This window comes from Oncorhynchus tshawytscha, linkage group LG20 (genome assembly GCF_018296145.1).
Source record: "Oncorhynchus tshawytscha isolate Ot180627B linkage group LG20, Otsh_v2.0, whole genome shotgun sequence".
Lineage (NCBI taxonomy): Eukaryota > Metazoa > Chordata > Actinopteri > Salmoniformes > Salmonidae > Oncorhynchus > Oncorhynchus tshawytscha.
The window spans coordinates 15,000,112-15,020,749 of record NC_056448.1 but is presented as its reverse complement, the minus strand read 5'-3'; the positions used below and the strand labels follow the sequence as shown (position 1 = coordinate 15,020,749).

The following is a 20,638-nucleotide window of genomic DNA, read 5'->3' as shown; positions in this document are numbered from 1 at the left end:
ACGTCAGCGAAACATGTTTGTTTTACAGATCATATTTCTATATCTGAATGTTCCAAAATGTTCCGTCCCGCTGAACACGCCCTATGTTAGCTATCGCTAGCTAATGAGGTAACATAACTGAACAAGGTGTAGCCTAAAATGGTTAACGGGTCCGGTCCACAAGTAGCCTAGTTTAGAATGGCCTGCTATATGCTCTATGAATGTAAATGAAATGCAGTGGGGAATGTGGGAAGGTTGAGGGAGACTGCAACTTCAAAGACATTCTACTTTTCTACACTCAAGGGAGATAAAGGCATAGCGAGACTGTTGTTTTGCTATTAAACTGAATGCTTTTATTGTTTTTAATTTCGTAAAGCAGCTTGTGTTTCTTAACCAGGCAAAGGGTAGCTAACTAGAAGGCTGGTGGTGACTGGTTAGCTACAAGGAAGCAAGAGAGGGCGGTGGAGCTGGAGTGGAGCCTGTCTGCCCACACTCCCTGGAGCGGAGCCTGTCTGCCCACACTCCCTGGAGCGGAGCCTTTCTGCCCACACTCCCTGGAGCGGAGCCTTTCTGCCCACACTCCCTGGAGCAGAGCCTGTCTGCCCACACTCCCTGGAGCGGAGCCTGTCTGCCCACACTCCCTGGAGCGGAGCCTGTCTGCCCACACTCCCTGGAGCGGAGCCTGTCTGCCCACACTCCCTGGAGCGGAGCCTTTCTGCCCACACTCCCTGGAGCGGAGCCTTTCTGCCCACACTCCCTGGAGCGGAGCCGGAGCCTGTCTGCCCACACTCCCCACACTGGAGCAGAGCCGGAGCGGAGCTTGTCTGCCCACCCTCCCTGGAGTGGAGCCTGTCTGCCCACACTCCCTGGAGCGAAGCCGGAGCCTGTCTGCCCACACTCCCTGGAGCAGAGCCGGAGCGGAGCCTGTCTGTCCACACTCCCTGGAGTGGAGCCTGTCTGCCCACACTCCCTGGAGCAGAGCCGTCTGCCCACACTCCCTGGAGCAGAGCCGGAGCGGAGCCTGTCTGTCCACACTCCCTGGAGCGGAGCCTGCCTGTTCTGCCCACACTCCCTGGAGCGGAGCTGGAGCAGAGCCGAGCCCTGTCTGCCCACACTCCCTGGAGCAGAGCCTGTCTGCCCACACTCCCTGGAGCAGAGCCTGTCTGCCCACACTCCCTGGAGCAGAGCCGGAGCGGAGCCTGTCTGTCCACACTCCCTGGAGCGGAGCCTGTCTGCCCACACTCCCTGGAGCGGAGCCGGAGCGGAGCCTGTATGCCCACACTCCCTGGAGCGGAGCCTGTCTGCCCACACTCCCTGTAGCAGAGCCGGAGCGGAGCCTGTATGCCCACACTCCCTGTAGCAGAGCCGGAGCGGAGCCTGTATGCCCACACTCCCTGGAGCGGAGCCGGAGCGGAGCCTGTCTGTCCACACTCCCTGGAGCGGAGCCTGTATACCCACACTCCCTGGAGCAGAGCCTTTCTGCCCACACTCCCTGGAGCGGAGCCGGAGCGGAGCCTGTCTGCCCACACTCCCTGGAGCGGAGCCTGTCTGCCCACACTCCCTGGAGCGGAGCCTGTCTGCCCACACTCCCTGGAGCCGGAGCCTTTCTGCCCACACTCCCTGGAGCGGAGCCTGTCTGCCCACACTCCCTGGAGCAGAGCCGGAGCGGAGCCTGTCTGTCCACACTCCCTGGAGCGGAGCCTGTCTGCCCACACTCCCTGGAGCGGAGCCGGGAGCGGAGCCTGTCTGCCCACACTCCCTGTAGCGGAGCCGGAGCGGAGCCTGTCTGTCCACACTCCCTGGAGCGGAGCCTGTGGATACCCACACTCCCTGGAGCAGAGCCGGAGCGGAGCCTGTCTGTCCACACTCCCTGGAGCGGAGCCTGTCTGCCCACACTCCCTGGAGCGGAGCCGGAGCGGAGCCTGTATGCCCACACTCCCTGGAGCAGAGCCAGAGCCTGTATTTCGCCACACATCACTTTCTCCCCTGCAGCTCACCAGCTGATGCAGGCTGTGTGCCAGCTGTGGCATGTACATCCCATTACTGAACAGAACTGCACTGCGCTTCTAATATTTATTGCGCTTATCACTGAAAAGCTCTCAATCTCTCCAAAAACAATTTTCCAGTCCACTTAGTAGTTAGATATGATTTTGTCTCGTCTCGTTTTTGACATCTGAAATTAAAATAATGTTTGTTTAGTTATAGTATCTGGGTCTATTTAGACAGTTATGGTCTCGTCAATTGCCACTGAAAAATAGGTGTTTGAGTCACTATTTCTGTTGACGAAATTAACACTGGAACAAGGGAATCCGGAGTATGTAAGTGTGTGTGTTTGATGGGTTTTGGTACCTCTGTGCGGAACTTCCTGAGCACTCCCAGGGACTCATGGTATAGGAAGTCAGACCACTCAATCTGGCCCCTCTTCTCTGAGTCCAGGGCAGCGAACTGAGCCAGTACCTCCTCTTCCTGCTCATCAGACAGGTCCTTCTCAAACAGTTGCTTGGACACAAAGTGGCGGTACTGCAGCAGCTCATCTGACACCAGGCACGACTCTACACAGCAAGAGCAAATGAAAGAAAATGAATCTCCACAAGCAGTGATCCAAAATACAATTAGTTTATGATTCATTTTACGAAGGTGAAATGCCTCTTGTTGATTTCCCTTCACATACTTACAAAGCATGTAGAGCTCTGTAATTTTTATCATAGGTACACTTCAACTGTGAGAGACAGAATCTAAAACAAAAATCCAGAAAATCACATTGTATGATTAAGTAATTCATTTGCATTTTATTGCATGACATAAGTATTTGATACATCAGAAAAGCAGAACTTAATATTTGGTAAAGAAACCTTTTTCTCTCCAATTTCATGGTATCCAATTGTTTTAGTAGCTCCTATCTTGTCTCATCGCTACAACTCACCAAAGTTGAACGTCATGCGTCCTCCGATACACAACCCAACCAAGCCGCACTGCGCGCATCCAACCCGGAAGCCAGCCGCACCAATGGGTCGGAGGAAACACCGTGCACCTGGCAACCTTGGTTAGAGCGCACTGCGCCCGGCCCGCCACAGGAGTCGCTGGTGCGCGATGAGACAAGGACATCCCTACCGGCCAAGCCCTCCCTAACCCGGACGACGCCCTGTACAGAAACCTTTGTTTGCAATTACAGAGATCATACGTTTCCTGTAGTTCTTGACCAGGTTTGCACACACTGCAGCAGGGATTTTGGCCCACTCCTCCATACAGACCTTCTCCAATACGGACTTTCAGCTCCCTCCAAAGATTTTCTATTGGGTTCAGGTCTGGAGATGGGCTAGGTCACACCTTGAGATGCCACTCCTTAGTTGCCCTGGCTGTGTGTTTCGGGTCGTTGTCATGTTGGAAGACCCAGCCACGACCCATCTTCAATACTCTTACTGAGGGAAGGAGGTTGTTGGCCAAGATCTCGCGATACATGGCCCCATCCATCCTCTCCTCAATACGGTGCAGTCGTCCTGTCCCCTTTGCAGAAAAGCATCCCCAAAGAATGATGTTTCCACCTCCATGCTTCACAGTTGGGATGGTGTTCTTGGGGTTGTACTCATCCTTCTTCTTCCTCCAAACACGGCGAGTGGAGTTTACACCAAAAAGCTATATTTTTGTCTCATCAGACCACATCACATGATTATTTGAAGTGTCCCATTCCTCCTCCTGATCATCCAGATGGTCATTTGCAAACTTCTGACGGGCCTGGACATGCGCTGGCTTGAGCAGGGGGACCTTGCGTGTGCTGCAGGATTTTACTCCATGACGGCGTAGTGTGTTACTAATGGTTTTCTTTGAGACTGTGGTCCCAACTCTCTTCAGGTCATTGACCAGGTCCTGCCGAGTAGTTCTGGGCTGATCCCTCACCTTCCTCATGATCATTGATGCCCCACGAGATGAGATCTTTCATGGAGCCCCAGACCGAGGGTGATTGACCGTCATCTTGAACTTCTTCCATTTTCTAATAATTGCGCCAACAGTTGTTGCCTTCTCACCAAGCTGCTTGCCTGTTGTCCTGTAGCCCATCCCAGCCTTGTGCAGGTCACATTGTGGAGAGGTGTGAGTCTGTTGATTGAGTGTATGGACAGGTGTCTTTTATACAGGTAACGAGTTCAAACAGGTGCAGTTAATACAGGTAATGAGTGGAGAACAGGAGGGCTTCTAACAGATCTGTGAGAGCCGGAATTCTTACTGGTTGGTAGGTGATCAAATACTTATGTCATGCAATAAAATGCAAATTAATTACTTAAAAATCATACAATGTGATTTTCTGGATTTTTGTTTTAGATTCCATCTTTCACAGTTGAAGTGTATCTATGGTTTTAAAAATGACAGACCTCTACAAGCTTTGTAAGTAGGAAAACCTGCCAAATCGGCAGTGTATAAAATACTTGTTCTCGCCACTGTACATTAACAGGTACAGATTCCTGTATAGAGAATTTTTTTAGTTATAGGCATGTGCGCATTACAAAAACAGAGAGCTTTTGGCACCTTTCTGTACTCAGTAACTCAATGCGCTCAGGGGGTTGTTTCAGAGAGACTTGAAGAGCTGTATGAGAATCAAATCAAATTTATTTATATAGCCCTTCTTACATCAGCTGACATCTCAAAGTGCTGTACAGAAACCCAGCCTACAACCCCAAAAAGCAAGCAATGCAGGTGTAGAAGCACAGTGGCTAGGAAAAACTCCCTAGAAAGGCCAAAACCTAGGAAGAAACCTAGAGAGGAACCAGGCTACGAGGGGTGGCCAGTCCTCTTCTGGCTGAGCCGGGTGGAGATTATAACAGAACATGGCCAAGATGTTCAAATGTTCATAAATGACCAGCAGGGTCAAATAATAATAATCACATGAGAACAGTCCTGTCTGCATGTACTGATCTATTAATCTGTCAACTGTGCTGTACCAAATAAAGCATACTTGTCCCGGTTTATGGAGATCTGTCAGCTATGAAATGTATTGTTCTCTAGAGCTGCAGCAGTATGACTGACCAGGGATGATCTTGCACTGCTTGAAGGTTTCCATTAGGCTGTACATCTCCTCTTCCGTCAGAAGCAGGTTCACATTGTCCTGTGGGAGGGAAAGGTCACGGTTAAATGGGGAGAGATCTGATACAAACTGGCATCTGAAGTCATGTCAAGTAGAAGGTCCTGGAAAGCAGCACAAAGTTAGCTTGGGCGGGATACCGTATACTGAGCTATTTGGAAATGGCCTCAGGATGTTTTTTTCAATACCATCAATACCTTTGAGACATTTTTTTTCTTCAATACATTTTTATATTTATAGCTTATTTAAGTAAATACCTCCAGTCAACTTGTGCAATACGATAGGTAATAAAGCAGATCACGGTCTTCATTTCACACGATGAAACTTACCAAAGTTCCCCGCAACAGCTGAGCCAGTCATGTGTTTGTTTGAAAATAGCACAACAGGAGAAAGCAGGTGAGTCCAGCAGTGTATTGACAGGGGTTGCGTTTTCTATTGAAAGGCTGCTGTTTTTGCTTCAATAGAGTGATCAGTGGCGTGCAGCTAAAGTTTTCCTTCACAGAAAATACATTAGTATACATTACATTCGGCAGAAAATAGCTTAATGACAACAGAAGATGACAACAGAAGCGCAACACTATCTGGTTGGCAACCACACAAGTAAATTAGACACATGGCCATCGTATTTCTAATGTTTAACATAGAAATAATGTAGCCAGCTACATTTCCTAATGTTTTGCTTAAAGTTAATCTTGCATTTTACCAGAGAAAAGTAGGCTACACCACAAAAAGTAGGTAACTGAAGCACAAAATGTGTCCTGATGCCTAGCAAAAATTTAAACAAGAAGCATTTGTGTTTACAAAATGCAGCAAGATATCTTAGGGATTGAACACTATAATAACGGTTACATGGAGAAAATTGGACATCTCTGAAATGAAAATGGCCCTCCCTTGACCAAAATATATATATATATATATATATGACCTAAACCCTCCATAAAAATTTGAAAAAAAAAAACAAGTGACCCTCCCCTATACCCAAGATAGTAATTAAAACAAAGCTCATTCTAAAAATGTAATCAAACAATTACATGACCCTCCCATGGACTAGATTTTTTTTTTTAACTAAAACCCTCCTCTTGACTGAAATTGAAAAAGCATGACCCTTCACCCTCCAATTTTACTCCAGGTATTTATTCTGTAAATTTAGATCCATTCCTTACGGGTTTTATCTTTTTTCATTGTGAAAAACAAATATCATAATTTTGCGTTAACGCTTCCCCTAAGTTTAACTTGCTAGTTAACTAAGTAAGTGGTTGAATTAATGAGGAGATGGGGCATCATATAGTGTTCGCTTTCTGCTGTGTTTGAGAAGTCTGTACAGCTGCCACTGCTATGATTTCCTTGCGTTTTTTCTCCTCTCTGTTCTTGTGCCTCTGCTCCCCCCCTCTTCTCCGAGCAGAGCAGGCAGGGCATGTACACATGCTGCTCTAAATTCGGTAGCTCCTACCTATATGTATAAAACTTTGACCTTTGCAATTCACTTATATTTGTTTGCGCTCGTTAGAATATTTAGCTAGCATGGAAATTCACTATTACTTCTGCAAATTTGGTAATAGACACCCAATGGGATTTTGTGAGTTGTTTTTGGTGCCCCATTGTGTACTAAGCCAGTAATACCATAAATTCCAGGATGAGAGAAGGACGGTATGACGATATGAAAATCTGGATACCGCCCAGCCCTAGCAAAAAGTGTGACCCACTGCATGCGCTATAGTGGCGTGTATCATAATTATTTGAAGTGTTCTGTAGTAGATTATATGGTGTGTGCCCTTATGGATTAATGTGCAGTGTGTCTGAATGCATTAAGTTCAGCATGCGTCATACATGTTCCAGAAAGCCTTGGTGTGCTTATTATGCAGTTTCTCTGAAGCTATTATTATCAAGTATGTCAAGTGCATGCGCTGTCGTAAAATGGCTGCTAGATGGTTTTATAGTATTGCTTCTTAGAACCTGTCCTGAAATTAACAACCACGGTAATAGGAAAATATAAGCCTAGCAGCCATTTTACTACACTCCAGAAAGGTGATGAGTCTGAATGTGCACCATATGTCTACCTGATTCTGTCTACCATGCTGTTCACGCTAAAAAGAGGGAGCAGTTCAGGTCGAACACATTAAAACTTAAATTAAGTTAATTATCTGCAGGTGTGTGGTGGATGCGGAGGCCCTCAACCCTGATGAGCAGGTTGAGAGGAGGCAGTTGGAGGACAGAAGGTAATAATTGGGTTGGATAATTGGCCATGATGGGTGAAATCTCTTGGTCATCCAGGGTTACGGGATCACATGAATATCAAACCAATTTGATTTCCAGTAGCGTCACCCACCAAAATATATTTAGATTAAAGCTTTACGCACTAATATGGAGCTTGAAAACAGGATATGGAGTCCAGTGCTCTTTGGGCTTTCACTAGCCCCTTTAATGAATCAAATAAACAGTAGCTTCAGGAAAGATGGGAGTAGTGCAGTGGTTCCCAAACTTTTTATAGTCCCGTAGCCCTTCAAACATTCAACCTCCAGCTGCGTACCCCCTCTAGCACCAGGGTCAGCGCACTCTCAAATGTTTTTTTTGCCATCATTGTATTAAACTAATAATGAGTGTCACTTCACACAAGGCAGTTTGTGACAAAGAGCTCTTATAGGACCAGGGCACAAATAATAATAATTTTGCTCTTTATTTAACCATCTTACATATAAAACCATATTTGTTCATCATAAATTCTGAATAACAGGTTAATGAGAAGGGTGTGCATGAAAGGATGGACATAACTGTAATGTTGGGTTGTATTAGAGAGAGTCTCAGTCTTAAATTATTTCCCACACAGTCTGCCTGTATTTAGTTTTCATGCTAGTGAGGGCCAAGAATCCACTCTTACGTATGTACGTGGTTGCAAAGGGCATCAGTGTCTTAACAGCACGATTTGCCAATGCAGAACGCAGCCCAATCCAGAAATTCAATTTTCACAGAACTGCTTGTTGCAATTGTTCAGATATCTGTAAGTGGACTGGAGGCATGGCATGAAAGGGATAACGAATCCAGTTTGTGTCACCTATTTCGAGAAAGTACCTGCGTAATTGCATACCCAACTCACTCAGGTGCTTCGCTATATAACTTTTTACATTGTCCGTAAGCTTGAGTTCATTTGCACACAAAAAAATCATACAATGCTGGAAAGACCTGTGTGTTGTCCTTGTTAATGCAGACAGAGAAGAGCTACAACTTCTTAAATCATAGCCTCAATTTTGTCCCGCACATTGAATACAGTTGCGGAGAGTCCCTGTAATACTAGATTCAGATCATGCAGTGAGAATTTAATTATTATTTTTAAATGTATCACCCAGATAGGCCAGTCGTCTCATCATCATGGAAGTGGTCAAGACAAGTGAAAATTATGGTCAGTAAAAAAAAATGTTTAAAGTGTCAATACTTTGCCCCTTGATAAACAGCACACTTCTGTATATTGTAAAAGTGTTACATGGTTGCTGCACATATCATTGCATAATGCAGAAAATACACAAGAATTTAGAGGCCTTGTTTGAACAAAGTTAACCATTTTCACTGTAGTGTCCAAAATGTCTTTCAAACTGCCAGGCATTCCTTTGGCAGCAAGAGCCTCTCTGTGGATGCTGCAGTGTACCCAAGTGGTGTCAGGAGCAATTGTTTGCATGTGCGTTACCACTCCACTATGTCTCCCTGTCATGGTATCTGTACAGATGGCGCAAAAGCCAACACATCTTGACCACCAAGTTAATTTGATGTCACAAAGCTGTCCAGTACTTTAAAAATATCCTCTCCCGTTTTCCTGGTTTACAGTGGTTTGCAGAAGAGGATGTCTTCCTTAATTGACCCCCTATAAACATAAAGGACATATACCAGTAGCTGTGTCAGGCACGCCACGTCTGTTGACTCATCCAGCTGTAACGCATAGAATTCACTGGCTTGTATGCGAAGCAGTAATTGTTTCAAAACATCTCCTGCCATGTCACTGATGCGTCATGAACCAGTGTTTGATGAAGGCATAGGCCTTTTCCCCCCAGCCATATCTGCAGCAGCAGGAAGAATTAAGTCCTCCACAATAGTATGGTGCTTGCCTGTCCTAGCCACTCGATAGCTCACCATATAAGATGCTTCTAGCCCCTTCTTAATAATGGTATCTGTTGCTTTAATAAGTCTTACTACTCAAAAGTCGTCTTAATTATCGCTCAAAAAACGAATGTGGCTTATTTTTGGCATGTTTCGTTTCTAAATGTCTGAGCAAGAGTGAAGGTTTCATATATAACACACTATGGCTGAGGAAAGGCACTACTCCCAATATAAGTGAACCCCAAATCAATGTAGTTCTCATCATATTTGTGCTTTTGATGGTCTGTTGTTCGGTGCTTTCCTGGGTAAGGGTGCAGTAGCTCTTAGGCTGCATCAGATTCACAACTGTCAGTGTCCATGCTAGCTGGGCTAACAACAAATGTAGAGTTACTGATGCTGGCATTGGATGTGCTCCTGGAAGCAGAACAACTTGTGTCGTCGACAGGTGCAGATGTAGTACTGCTGGTAGTAGCAGTACTACCAGTAGAGCTGGTCCATAGAGACACGTACGTGGGCCTTGTTTTCTTTGAACCCTTTATCAATTTGAGCAAACGGAATGAGCAGCGGCTACGTTTGGCTACATACAGACTAGACTGTTAGTGGAATTCCCACGAGAGAGTAACGGTTAATGTGATTGGATGTTAATTAAATGACTCGGCTACCTGTATTTGACATTTGGTTGTTATTCCGCTGAACACTAGATGGTTCAATTTTATTTATGGTAGTGAAACGTGGCTACTCAGGCCAGAAAAAAAACATCACCCAAATGTACAGCCACGTTGGAAAATATAAAAAATGTACTGTTTGAAAATGTGAAAGGACAATATTTTTGTTTGTCATACCCCCGACGGCATTGCACGTACCCCAGTTTGGGAAGACCTGCTTTAGAGAGTTTATTTATCACACGTATGCTAAGTAGTCCAAACTCTGCCTGCCAGATATCATAACAGGGGGTCTCCGAACAGGAAAACATCAGAAGAGGAGGGGATGAAGAGGTGGTGAATCAAATCTGGGGGCTGCTAGAGACAGCCTGCTGGGTAACGTTAGTACTTTAGTATTTCTGAGGATTGCGTAAACACACTGCATTCAATCCGAGTCAACAAATAATCCCATACTTGTGAGAGCATTGATTAGCCTGCATGGGGACGGAGTTTCCTGGGCCTGGCAGTCTTCCATACTCACTCTCACTCAATATCCACCATGATCAAATCACCTCAGCACTGGGAGACTGCTGACTTCATGTTTGAAAGAGCAAAATCTGTTCTGTATCTGTACATAGTGGGATGTGTTGAACTTGGTGTATAATTAAAACATCACAACCCACTTTCTTGGCTACTGTATGTATGTGTATTCTCTGGCAGGTTTGTTAAACTATTGCTCAAGATCAGTTCATGGTGAAAATAATCCCATTTGAAATCCTCAGGGAGCTATAGTAAACATACACTACGTGAGAAAAAGTATGTGGACACCTGCTCGTCGAACATCTTATTCCAAAATCATGGGCATTAATATGGAGTTGGTGCCACCTTTGCTGCTATAACAGCCTCCACTCTTCTGGGAAGGCTTCCCACTAGATGTTTGAACATTGCTGCAGGGACTTGCTTCCATTCAGCCACAAGATCATTAGGGAGGTCGGCACTGATGTTGGACGATTAGGCAATTCATCCCAAAGGTGTTCGATGGGGTTGAGGTCGGGGCTTTGTGCAGGCCAGTAATGTTCTTCCACACCGATCTCGACAAACCATTTCTGTATGGACCTTGCTTTGCACATGTGGGCATTATCATGCTGAAACAGGAATGGCCTTCCCCAAACTGTTGCCACAAAGTTGGAAGAGCAGAATAGTCTAGAATGTCATTGTATGCTGTAGCGTTAAGATTTCCCTTCACTGGAACAAAGAGGCCAAGCCCGAATCATGACAAACAGCCCCAGACCATTATTCCTCCTCCACCAAATTTTACAGTTGGCACTATGCATTCGGGCAGGTAGCGCTCTCCTGGCATCCACCATACAGAGATTCGTCCGTCGGACTGCCAGATGGTGAAGCGTGATTCATCACTCCAGAACGTGGTTTCCCCTGCTCCAGAGTCCAATGACCACTCCAGCAGACGCTTGGCATGGTGATCTTAGGCTTGTGTGCGGCTGCTCCGCCATGGAAACCCATGTTATGAAGCTCCCAACAAACAGTTATTGTGCGGATGTTGATCCAGAGGCAGTTTGGAACTCGGTAGTGAGTGTTGCAACCGAGGACAGATGATTTTTAAACGCTTCAGCACTCAGCAGTCCCATTCTGTGAGATTGTGTGGCCTACCACTTCGGCCTAGCTGTTGTTGCTCCTAGATGTTTCCACTTCACAAGAACAGCACTTACTGTTGACCGGGGCAGCTCTAGCAGGAAGAAATTTGACAAACTTACTTTTTTCAAAAGGTGACATCCTATGACTGTGCCACATTGAAATTCTCAGAGCTCTTCAGTACTGAAGACTCCTACCGAAGGTGGCTCCCCTTCCCGTTCGGGTGGCGCTCATCGTCACCGGCCTACTAGCTGCCACTGATTTTTTTCCTCCCCCTCCTTGTCTGTTTATTGGTTACACCGGTTGTTAATTTGGATATTATTTGGGCTTTATTAGCCAGCCGGCCCGCCTGCTCTTTGTGCGGGATTGTTCAAATCCAATCAAATCCAATTTTATTTGTCACATACACGATTAGCAGATGTTAATGCGAGTGTAGCGAAATGCTTGTGCTTCTAGTTCCGACAATGCAGTAATAATCCAACAAGTAATCTAACTAACAATTCAAAAAAAAACTACTGTCTTATACACAGTGTAAGGGGATAAAGAATATGTACATAAAGATATATGAATGAGTGATGGTACAGAGCAGCATAGGCAAGATACAGTAGATGGTATCGAGTACAGTATATACATATGAGATGAGTATGTAAACAAAGTGGCATAGTTAAAGTGGCTAGTGATACATGTATTACATAAGGATGCAGTAGATGATATAGAGTACAGTATATACGTATACATATGAGATGAATAATGTAGGGTATGTAAACATTATGTTAGGTAGCATTGTTTAAAGTGGCTAGTGATATATTTTACATCATTTCCCATCAATTCCCATTATTAAAGTGGCTGGAGTTGAGTCAGTGTGTTGGCAGCAGCCACTCAATGTTAGTGGTGGTTGTTTAACAGTCTGATGGCCTTGAGATAGAAGCTGTTTTTCAGTCTCTCGGTCCCAGCTTTGATCCACCTGAACTGACCTCGCCTTCTGGATGACAGCGGGGTGAACAGGCAGTGGCTCGGGTGGTTGTTGTCCTTGATGATCTTTATGGCCTTCCTGTAACATCGGGTGGTGTAGGTGTCCTGGAGGGCAGGTAGTTTGCCCCCGGTGATGCGTTGTGCAGACCTCACTACCCTCTGGAGAGCCTTACGGTTGTGGGCGGAGCAGTTGCCGTACCAGGCGGTGATACAGCCCGCCAGGATGCTCTCGATTGTGCATCTGTAGAAGTTTGTGAGTGCTTTTGGTGACAAGCCGAATTTCTTCAGCCTCCTGAGGTTGAAGAGGCGCTGCTGCGCCTTCTTCACGATGCTGTCTGTGTGAGTGGACCAATTCAGTTTGTCTGTGATGTGTATGCCGAGGAACTTAAAACTTACTACCCTCTCCACTACTGTTCCATCGATGTGGATAGGGGGGTGTTCCCTCTGCTGTTTCCTGAAGTCCACAATCATCTCCTTAGTTTTGTTGACGTTGAGTGTGAGGTTATTTTCCTGACACCACACTCCGAGGGCCCTCACCTCCTCCCTGTAGGCCGTCTCGTCGTTGTTGGTAATCAAGCCTACCACTGTTGTGTCGTCCGCAAACTTGATGATTGAGTTGGAGGCCTGCGTGGCCACGCAGTCGTGGGTGAACAGGGAGTACAGGAGAGGGCTCAGAACGCACCCTTGTGGGGCCCCAGTGTTGAGGATCAGCGGGGAAGAGATGTTGTTCCCTACCCTCACCAACTGGGGGCGGCCCGTCAGGAAGTCCAGTACCCAGTTGCACAGGGCGGGGTCGAGACCCAGGGTCTCGAGCTTGATGACGAGCTTGGAGGGTACTATGGTGTTGAATGCCGAGCTGTAGTCGATGAACAGCATTCTCACATAGGTATTCCTCTTGTCCAGATGGGTTAGGGCAGTGTGCAGTGTGGTTGAGATTGCATCGTCTGTGGACCTATTTGGGCGGTAAGCAAATTGGAGTGGGTCTAGGGTGTCAGGTAGCGTGGAGGTGATATGGTCCTTGACTAGTCTCTCAAAGCACTTCATGATGACGGAAGTGAGTGCTACGGGCGGTAGTCGTTTAGCTCAGTTACCTTAGCTTTCTTGGGAACAGGAACAATGGTGGCCCTCTTGAAGCATGTGGGAACAGCAGACTGGTATAGGGATTGATTGAATATGTCCGTGAACACACCGGCCAGCTGGTCTGCGCATGCTCTGAGGGCGCGGCTGGGGATGCCGTCTGGGCCTGCAGCCTTGCGAGGGTTAACACGTTTAAATGTTTTACTCACCACGGCTGCAGTGAAGGAGAGTCTGCATGTTTTCGTTGCAGGCCGTGTCAGTGGCACTGTATTGTCCTCAAAGCGGGCAAAAAAGTTATTTAGTCTGCCTGGGAGCAAGACATCCTGGTCCGTGACTGGGCTGGTTTTCTTCTTGTAGTCCATGATTGACTGTAGACCCTGCCACATACCTCTTGTGTCTGAGCCGTTGAATTGAGATTCTACTTTGTCTCTATACTGACGCTTAGCTTGTTTGATAGCCTTGCGGAGGGAATAGCTTCACTGTTTGTATTGTACCAGTCACCTTGCCCTGATTAAAAGCAGTGGTTCGCGCTTTCAGTTTCATGCGAATGCTGCCATCAATCCACGGTTTCTGGTTAGGGAATGTTTTAATCGTTGCTATGGGAACGACATCTTCAACGCACGTTCTAATGAACTCGCACACCGAATCAGCGTATTCGTCAATGTTGTTATCTAACGCAATACGAAACATATCCCAGTCCACGTGATGGAAGCAGTCTTGGAGTGTGGAATCAGCTTGGTCGGACCAGCGTTGGACAGACCTCAGCGTGGGAGCTTCTTGTTTTAGTTTCTGTCTGTAGGCAGGGATCAGCAAAATGGAGTCGTGGTCAGCTTTTCCGAAAGGAGGGCGGGGCAGGGCCTTATATGCGTCGCGGAAGTTAGAGTAACAATGATCCAAGGTTTTTTCAGCCCTGGTTGCGCAATCGATATGCTGATACAATTTAGGGAGTCTTGTTTTCAGATTAGCCTTGTTAAAATCCCCAGCTACAATGAATGCAGCCTCTGGATGTATGGATTCCAGTTTGCAAAGAGTCAAATAAAGCCATCAGAGCCATCGATGTGTCTGCTTGGGGGAATATATACGGCTGTGATTATAATCGAAGAGAATTCTCTTGGTAGATAATGCGGTCGAGTTCGTTCAGAGCCATCGATGTGTCTGCTTGGGGGAATATATACGGCTGTGATTATAATCGAAGAGAATTCTCTTGGTAGATAATGCGGTCGACATTTGATTGTGAGGAATTCTAAATCAGGTGAACAGAAGGATTTGACTTCCTGTATGTTTCTGTGATCACACCATGTCTCGTTAGCCATAAGGCATACGCCCCCGCCCCTCTTCTTACCAGAAAGATGTTTGTTTCTGTCGGCGCGATGCGTGGAGAAACCCGCTGGCTGCACCGCCTCCGATAGCGTCTCTCCAGTGAGCTATGTTTCCGTGAAGCAAAGAACGTTCCAGTCTCTGATGTCCCTCTGGAATGCTACCCTTGCTCAGATTTCATCAACCTTGTTGTCAAGAGACTGGACATTGGAGAGAAGAATGCTAGGGAGTGGTGCACGATGTGCCAGTCTCCGGAGTCTGACCAGAAGATCGCCTCGTTTCCCTCTTTAACAGAGTCGTTTTTTGGGGTCGCCGGCTGGGATCCATTCCGTTGTCCTGGTTGAAAGGCAGAACACAGGATCCGCTTCGTGAAAATCATATTCTTGGTCGTACTGATGGTGAGTTGACGCTGATCTTATATTCAGTAGTTCTTCTCGACTGTATGTAATGAAACCTAAGATGACCTGGGTACTAATGTAAGAAATAACACGTAAAAAAACAAAAAACTGCATAGTTTCCTAGGAACGCGAAGCGAGGCGGCCATCTCTGTCGGCGCCGTAGATGTACTTGTCGTGCACGCATGTATGTCACGGCTGTTTCGTGTACGTGAGCTGTTTTTTGGATACAGTTTAGTTCCCCTGTGGTTTGGGATATTTGTGTTGAGTGGCGTCTGCTTTTTCACCTGGTCGGTGTATTAAAGACGTGCCTACTCTGAACTCTCTGTCTCCTGCATCTGACTCCTTCCTCCACTACATCCCGGACATTACAAGTACGGCCATTCTACTACCAATGTGTGTCTATGGAGATTGCATGGCTGTGTGCTCAATTGTATACACGTCATGAATGAGTGTGGCTGATATAGCCGAATCCACTAATTTGAAGGGGTGTCCACATACTTTTGTATATATAGTACAACAACAGTAATAAATTGGATGACCTGCCCTAGATATTTCTGATGATATTGTCATCTCCCGAGTAACACCTGGAGTTTTTTTTATGTATGTGTTAATCCACAATCCAAACAAGTTTAAATAGGTTATTCTATCATGAGCACTTTGGGGATTTGTGCACCGAATCAAATCATAACATATTAAAAGTAATTCCTTTTATGTTACAAAGACCCTTAAGCAATAACAATAAAATGTAGGGACAATGTTGCTGTGACTTTCTGGTCCCCTTGACAGTGGAAAAGTCTAGTCAGAAGTGACAGCAGCACGAGCTCTAACCAATTCAGTCAAAGCCCCAAGCCTGTGGATGAGAAGAGAGGTGATAATGGCACAACACCAAAGCTGTGAAATTAAAATGTCAAATGGGGACACAGCTAGACATTTTGGATGACTGTACTAGGCGATAAAATAAATAGTATTTGTTTCTGCAGCGTTGACGACGGTTCTTTGGCTGTCCCCATTGGATAACCTTTTTTGGTTCCAGGTAGAACTCTTTGGGGTTCCATGTAGAGCCCTCTGTGGAAAAGGGTTCTTCCTGGAACCAAAATGGGTTCTTCAAAGGGTTCTCCTATGAGGACCAGCCAAAAACCACTTTTAGCTTCTAGATAGCACATTGAGTGTAGAGCTGAACTCTTCTGAGATGAAAAGGTGTCTTTTTCTCACTGTCACGCTCTTCTACTATCACTCTTCATCTCTTCACTTTCTCCTTCTCCCCCAAACTAAATGCCTGCTCTTCAACCGATCACTGCCCGCACCTGCCCGCCCATCCAGCATCACTACTCTGGACGGCTCTGACTTAGAATATGTGGATAAATATAAATAACTAGGTGTCTGGTTAGACTGTAAACTCTCCTTCCAGACTCACATTAAGCATCTCCAATCCAAAATTAAATCTAGAATTGGCTTCCTACTTCGCAACAAAGCATCCTTCACTCAATGCTGCCAAGCATACCCTTGTAAAACTGACCATCCTACCGATCCTCGACATTGGTAACGTCATTTACAAAATAGCCTCCAACACTCTACTCAACAAATTGGATGCAGTTTATCACAGTGCCATCCGTTTTGTCACCAAAGCCCCATATACTACCCACCACTGCGACCTGTACGCTCTCGTTGGCTGGCCCTCGCTTCACTCTCGTCACCAAACCCACTGGCTCCAGGTCATCTACAAGTCTCTGCTACGTAAAGTCCCGCCTTATCTCAGCTCACTGGTCACCATAGCAGCACCCACTCACAGCACGCGCTCCAGCAGGTATATCTCACTGGTCACCCGCAAAGCCAATTCATCCTTTGGCCGCCTTTCCTTCCAGTTCTCTACTGCCAATGACTGGAGCGAACTGCAAAAATAACTGAAGCTGAAGACTCATATCTCCCTCACTAGCTTTAAGCACCAGCTGTTAGAGCAGCTCACAGATCACTGCACATAGCCAATCTGTAAACAGCCCATCCAACTACCTCATCACCATACTGTATTTATTTATTTATCTTGCTCCTTTGCACCCCAGTATCTCTACTTGTACAGTCATCTTCTGCACATCTACCATTCCAGTGTTTAATTGCTATATTGTAATTACTTCGCCACCATGGCCTATTTATTGCCTTAACTCCCTTATCTTACCTCATTTGCACTCACTGTATATAGACTTTTTTTTTAAATTTCTACTGTATTATTGACTGTATGTTTTGTTTATTCCATGTGTAACTGTGTTGTTGTATATGTCAATCTGCTATGCTTTATCTTGGCCAAGTCTCAGTTGTAAATGAGAACTTGTTCTCAACTAGCCTACCTGGTTAAATAAAGGTTAAATAAAATAAAAACTAAAAAACACTGATCTTGGGCCAGATAGGAAAAAGTCAATTGGCAGAATTGTGCTGCATGGTATTTGGGTACATGGTGTGTTCAGGTTCATAAAGTGTGTGCTGTTAGTGGTCAGAGCGTTGGGCCAGTAACCGAAAGGTTGCTGGTTCAAATACCCGAGCTGAAAAGGTGAAAAATATGTTTGTGCCCTTGAGCAAGGCACTTAACCTTCATTTGTACTGCTATGGCTGCCCTGTAAAATAACATGTCACAGCACCAATCCAGTGTATGTGACAATAAAACCATTTTTTTCTTATTTTTTAACAGTAGCGGGTATGACTCAAGGTTAAAAAAAATTTGAGATACAAAAAATGTAAAACAACTTTGTGGAGCGTGGTTGGTCCATGTGAATAGCCAATGGGAGGTTCAGATTGAGTGACTCACGCAGTAGTAGCAGCTCCAGCCTGTCGAAGTGTGTGCTGTCTCCCTCATCTCCTGCAGGAGTTCGGTGCGCAGGTAGCCCAACTCCCTCAGACAACCGTCATGGAAGACTCGTGTGCAGGTCCTGCAGGGGAACAGGTCGTTGGCCGTCCACACCTCACACACCTCGCACATCTCATCATTGACCGGCTGGAGGAAAAGGCCATTAAGGTCACTAGGTTAAAGGGCATACTCAAATCATAAAACTCATTTGGGGTTTGATGCCTACGTAGGAGGACTGCGAGTTCTATTTCAAATCAACTAGGTGAAAGATGCATCCGTAGGTCTGTGAAATTTAAGTCACTCACACACAGACTCTCAGACAGAGCAGCTTTGAATCAGATGGCACCATGATGAAGGCTAGCGGTCCTCTCCTTGAAGTTACAGTCTTGACTGGGTATTGGCTTGATTAAACAGTGAATACAAATAATTATGCCATTGTCTGCTGATTATGTCACATACTCAAATATTTTTATTTATGTTTGGATTCAAAGCTTAGACAGCAATGATTTCTTTCGTAGTAATTTAATACGTTTGGAGTGACATTCTAGCAGTATCGGGTTGAGTCTCCTCTGATTTCAGGTCTGTCCCTCAGGACTGTATTTACAGGAGGTACACACTTGACTGTCAACACAGTGAAAATGATTATAGTGGGAAGTTTGACTAAAGCACAGGAAGTTATTATTATTAGAATAATAAGTTAGATTCAATTCACTGTCTGTGTACTTACCTTTTTAACCGTTGTTTTTATCCTATCATGGTCATCTGGACTGACCTTGTCAAACCTGGTCCTTGACAGGTGACCATAGCCAGAAGGAACCATACCTCCTCCATGCTCAATACTCAAACCTATGAATTATATCCCACAGACAGTGTGGTCTACACCCATCACATTATGAAACGGATGCAACTCAACAGTAGTTTCCAACTAGCTTGTCTTCTCATTATGTGGGAGGATTCTTATTATTCTGAAGAGGCTGATCAGAAAGGAGAAATGACTATTGGTTCTACCCAACCAGGAAGGAGGCTGAAACTGCTTTCCAATATCACAATTGTAGCAGATTTATTTGTAACTCCTTGATGACTAATTATGATTTTTTTTTTTACTCTTATGCCAAGTATCCTACAGCTCCAAATATAAACAGTGTAATTTAGGTCTGATCTGTAAGTGCTATAGTAATATATGCCATTCATTTTGTTGCTGCTATGGCCACCCGTTTCAGTCAGATGTTAATGTTTTATCTTTTCCTCTCCAGTCTGACCCCGGAGCTCGTATTATTGTAACATATCATTGTTAATTGCTGCAAGTAGTCCACTCTCTATTCAATTTGGTATATCTGATGAGCACCATTAGTGATAGAAAGCATAACAATCCTCTCTAAGAGTCCCATTATAACAATGTGCTCTTCCCAATAGCCCCAACCGGCTGATTGGTCATCTGGTACACTCCTGAACCCCGCCCCCATCCCTGACCACATCAGGATCCCAATTAGTTAGTTATGGTGAGGCAGGGCCAAGGCCTCCTCTCTGAGACAGCCCGAGTACCTGCCCACACCACAGCACGCGCTCTATGAAGAGCACTTAGACAAAAATTATATTGTGGAGTGGAAATAGCTGGTGTGTTTAATCATAGTTATATGCACGGGATAGACATGGTATACACCGTCCAATGAAATGCTTCCTTGCTCATCTATAAATGCTTATTTCACCTATGCTAGAAAATGATAAGACTCACCATACTTAACAGTTGTTTAGGTCTCTTTTCAGTCAGAACATCAACTCAACTGGAATGCGTGGGAGATAATACGGTTGCCATGGTAATTCCTTTCAAATCTGACACTCATCTTTAAAATTCCAAGATCCGGGGATTTAAAGAACAAAGTGTGGATTTAATCAAAGTAAACCCTTTATAGTAGAATACCCTACCTGCTCTCTCTGTCCCAGTGCTATTTCAACAGGCTGGTCATCATTGGCATCTCTCTTGGGACGTACAAATGCAGGTGGGATGAGCTGATGGCCGGTCTTGTCCAGATCCTCAGGTTCCACCCCCTTCCCATCCCGTAACCTATTCCAGGCCTCCTGGTTGACCTTACACTCGTCCCTGGTGGGAGCCGGACCTGGAGCAGCAGCTTGCTGGGAGGTCCCCGAGGGTCCCACTTTGCCGTCTGCCTCCCCGTGCTCCCCCTCCTCCTTTGGATTTGGTAGTGGCAAGGATTCAGCCGGCCCCTCTCCAGATCTTTCCCCCTGGTTTGTTGTGGTTGGAGGGCGTTCCTTCATGCCCTGCTGAAAGGCAGAGACGACCGAGGTGCATTTCTGCACCTGCTGCTTCTTAGACATGAGCACTCCCATTACTATAGATAGAGAGGGGGGGTGAGAGAGGTGTTCATTACTGCGTGCATGGCATAAATATCAGTTGAGCAATATGGTTAATTAGACTTGCCATTTTATCAAGAGTTACTATCAAACTGATATACTGAACAACTTTGTGTGCTTGCATTACATGCCTTGCTCTTAATGGTTCCATTCTCAGGCCTAGTGACATATGATCTATCACCAGATTGATGAACAGAAGCAGCTGAGCTCAAAAACATCCCACTGGGTACAGATGTCAATTCAACAT

General features: G+C 45.6%; 1 protein-coding gene across 2 annotated transcripts in view; it reads right to left on the bottom strand.

Moving 5' to 3' along the window:
- LOC112219381 (PHD finger protein 24) overlaps nucleotides 1-20,638 on the bottom strand; it is a 33,808-nt gene that overhangs the window by 5,458 nt on the left and 7,712 nt on the right. For both annotated transcript variants that reach the window (XM_024380574.2, XM_024380575.2), the window contains exons 2-5: nucleotides 19,945-20,369; nucleotides 17,983-18,168; nucleotides 4,996-5,074; nucleotides 2,329-2,531 (exon numbers count right to left, since the gene is read on the bottom strand). In XM_024380574.2, the coding sequence (XP_024236342.2) occupies nucleotides 2,329-2,531; nucleotides 4,996-5,074; nucleotides 17,983-18,168; nucleotides 19,945-20,367 (891 nt within the window). In that variant the 5' untranslated portion in view covers nucleotides 20,368-20,369. The remainder of the gene's footprint in view (nucleotides 1-2,328; nucleotides 2,532-4,995; nucleotides 5,075-17,982; nucleotides 18,169-19,944; nucleotides 20,370-20,638) is intronic.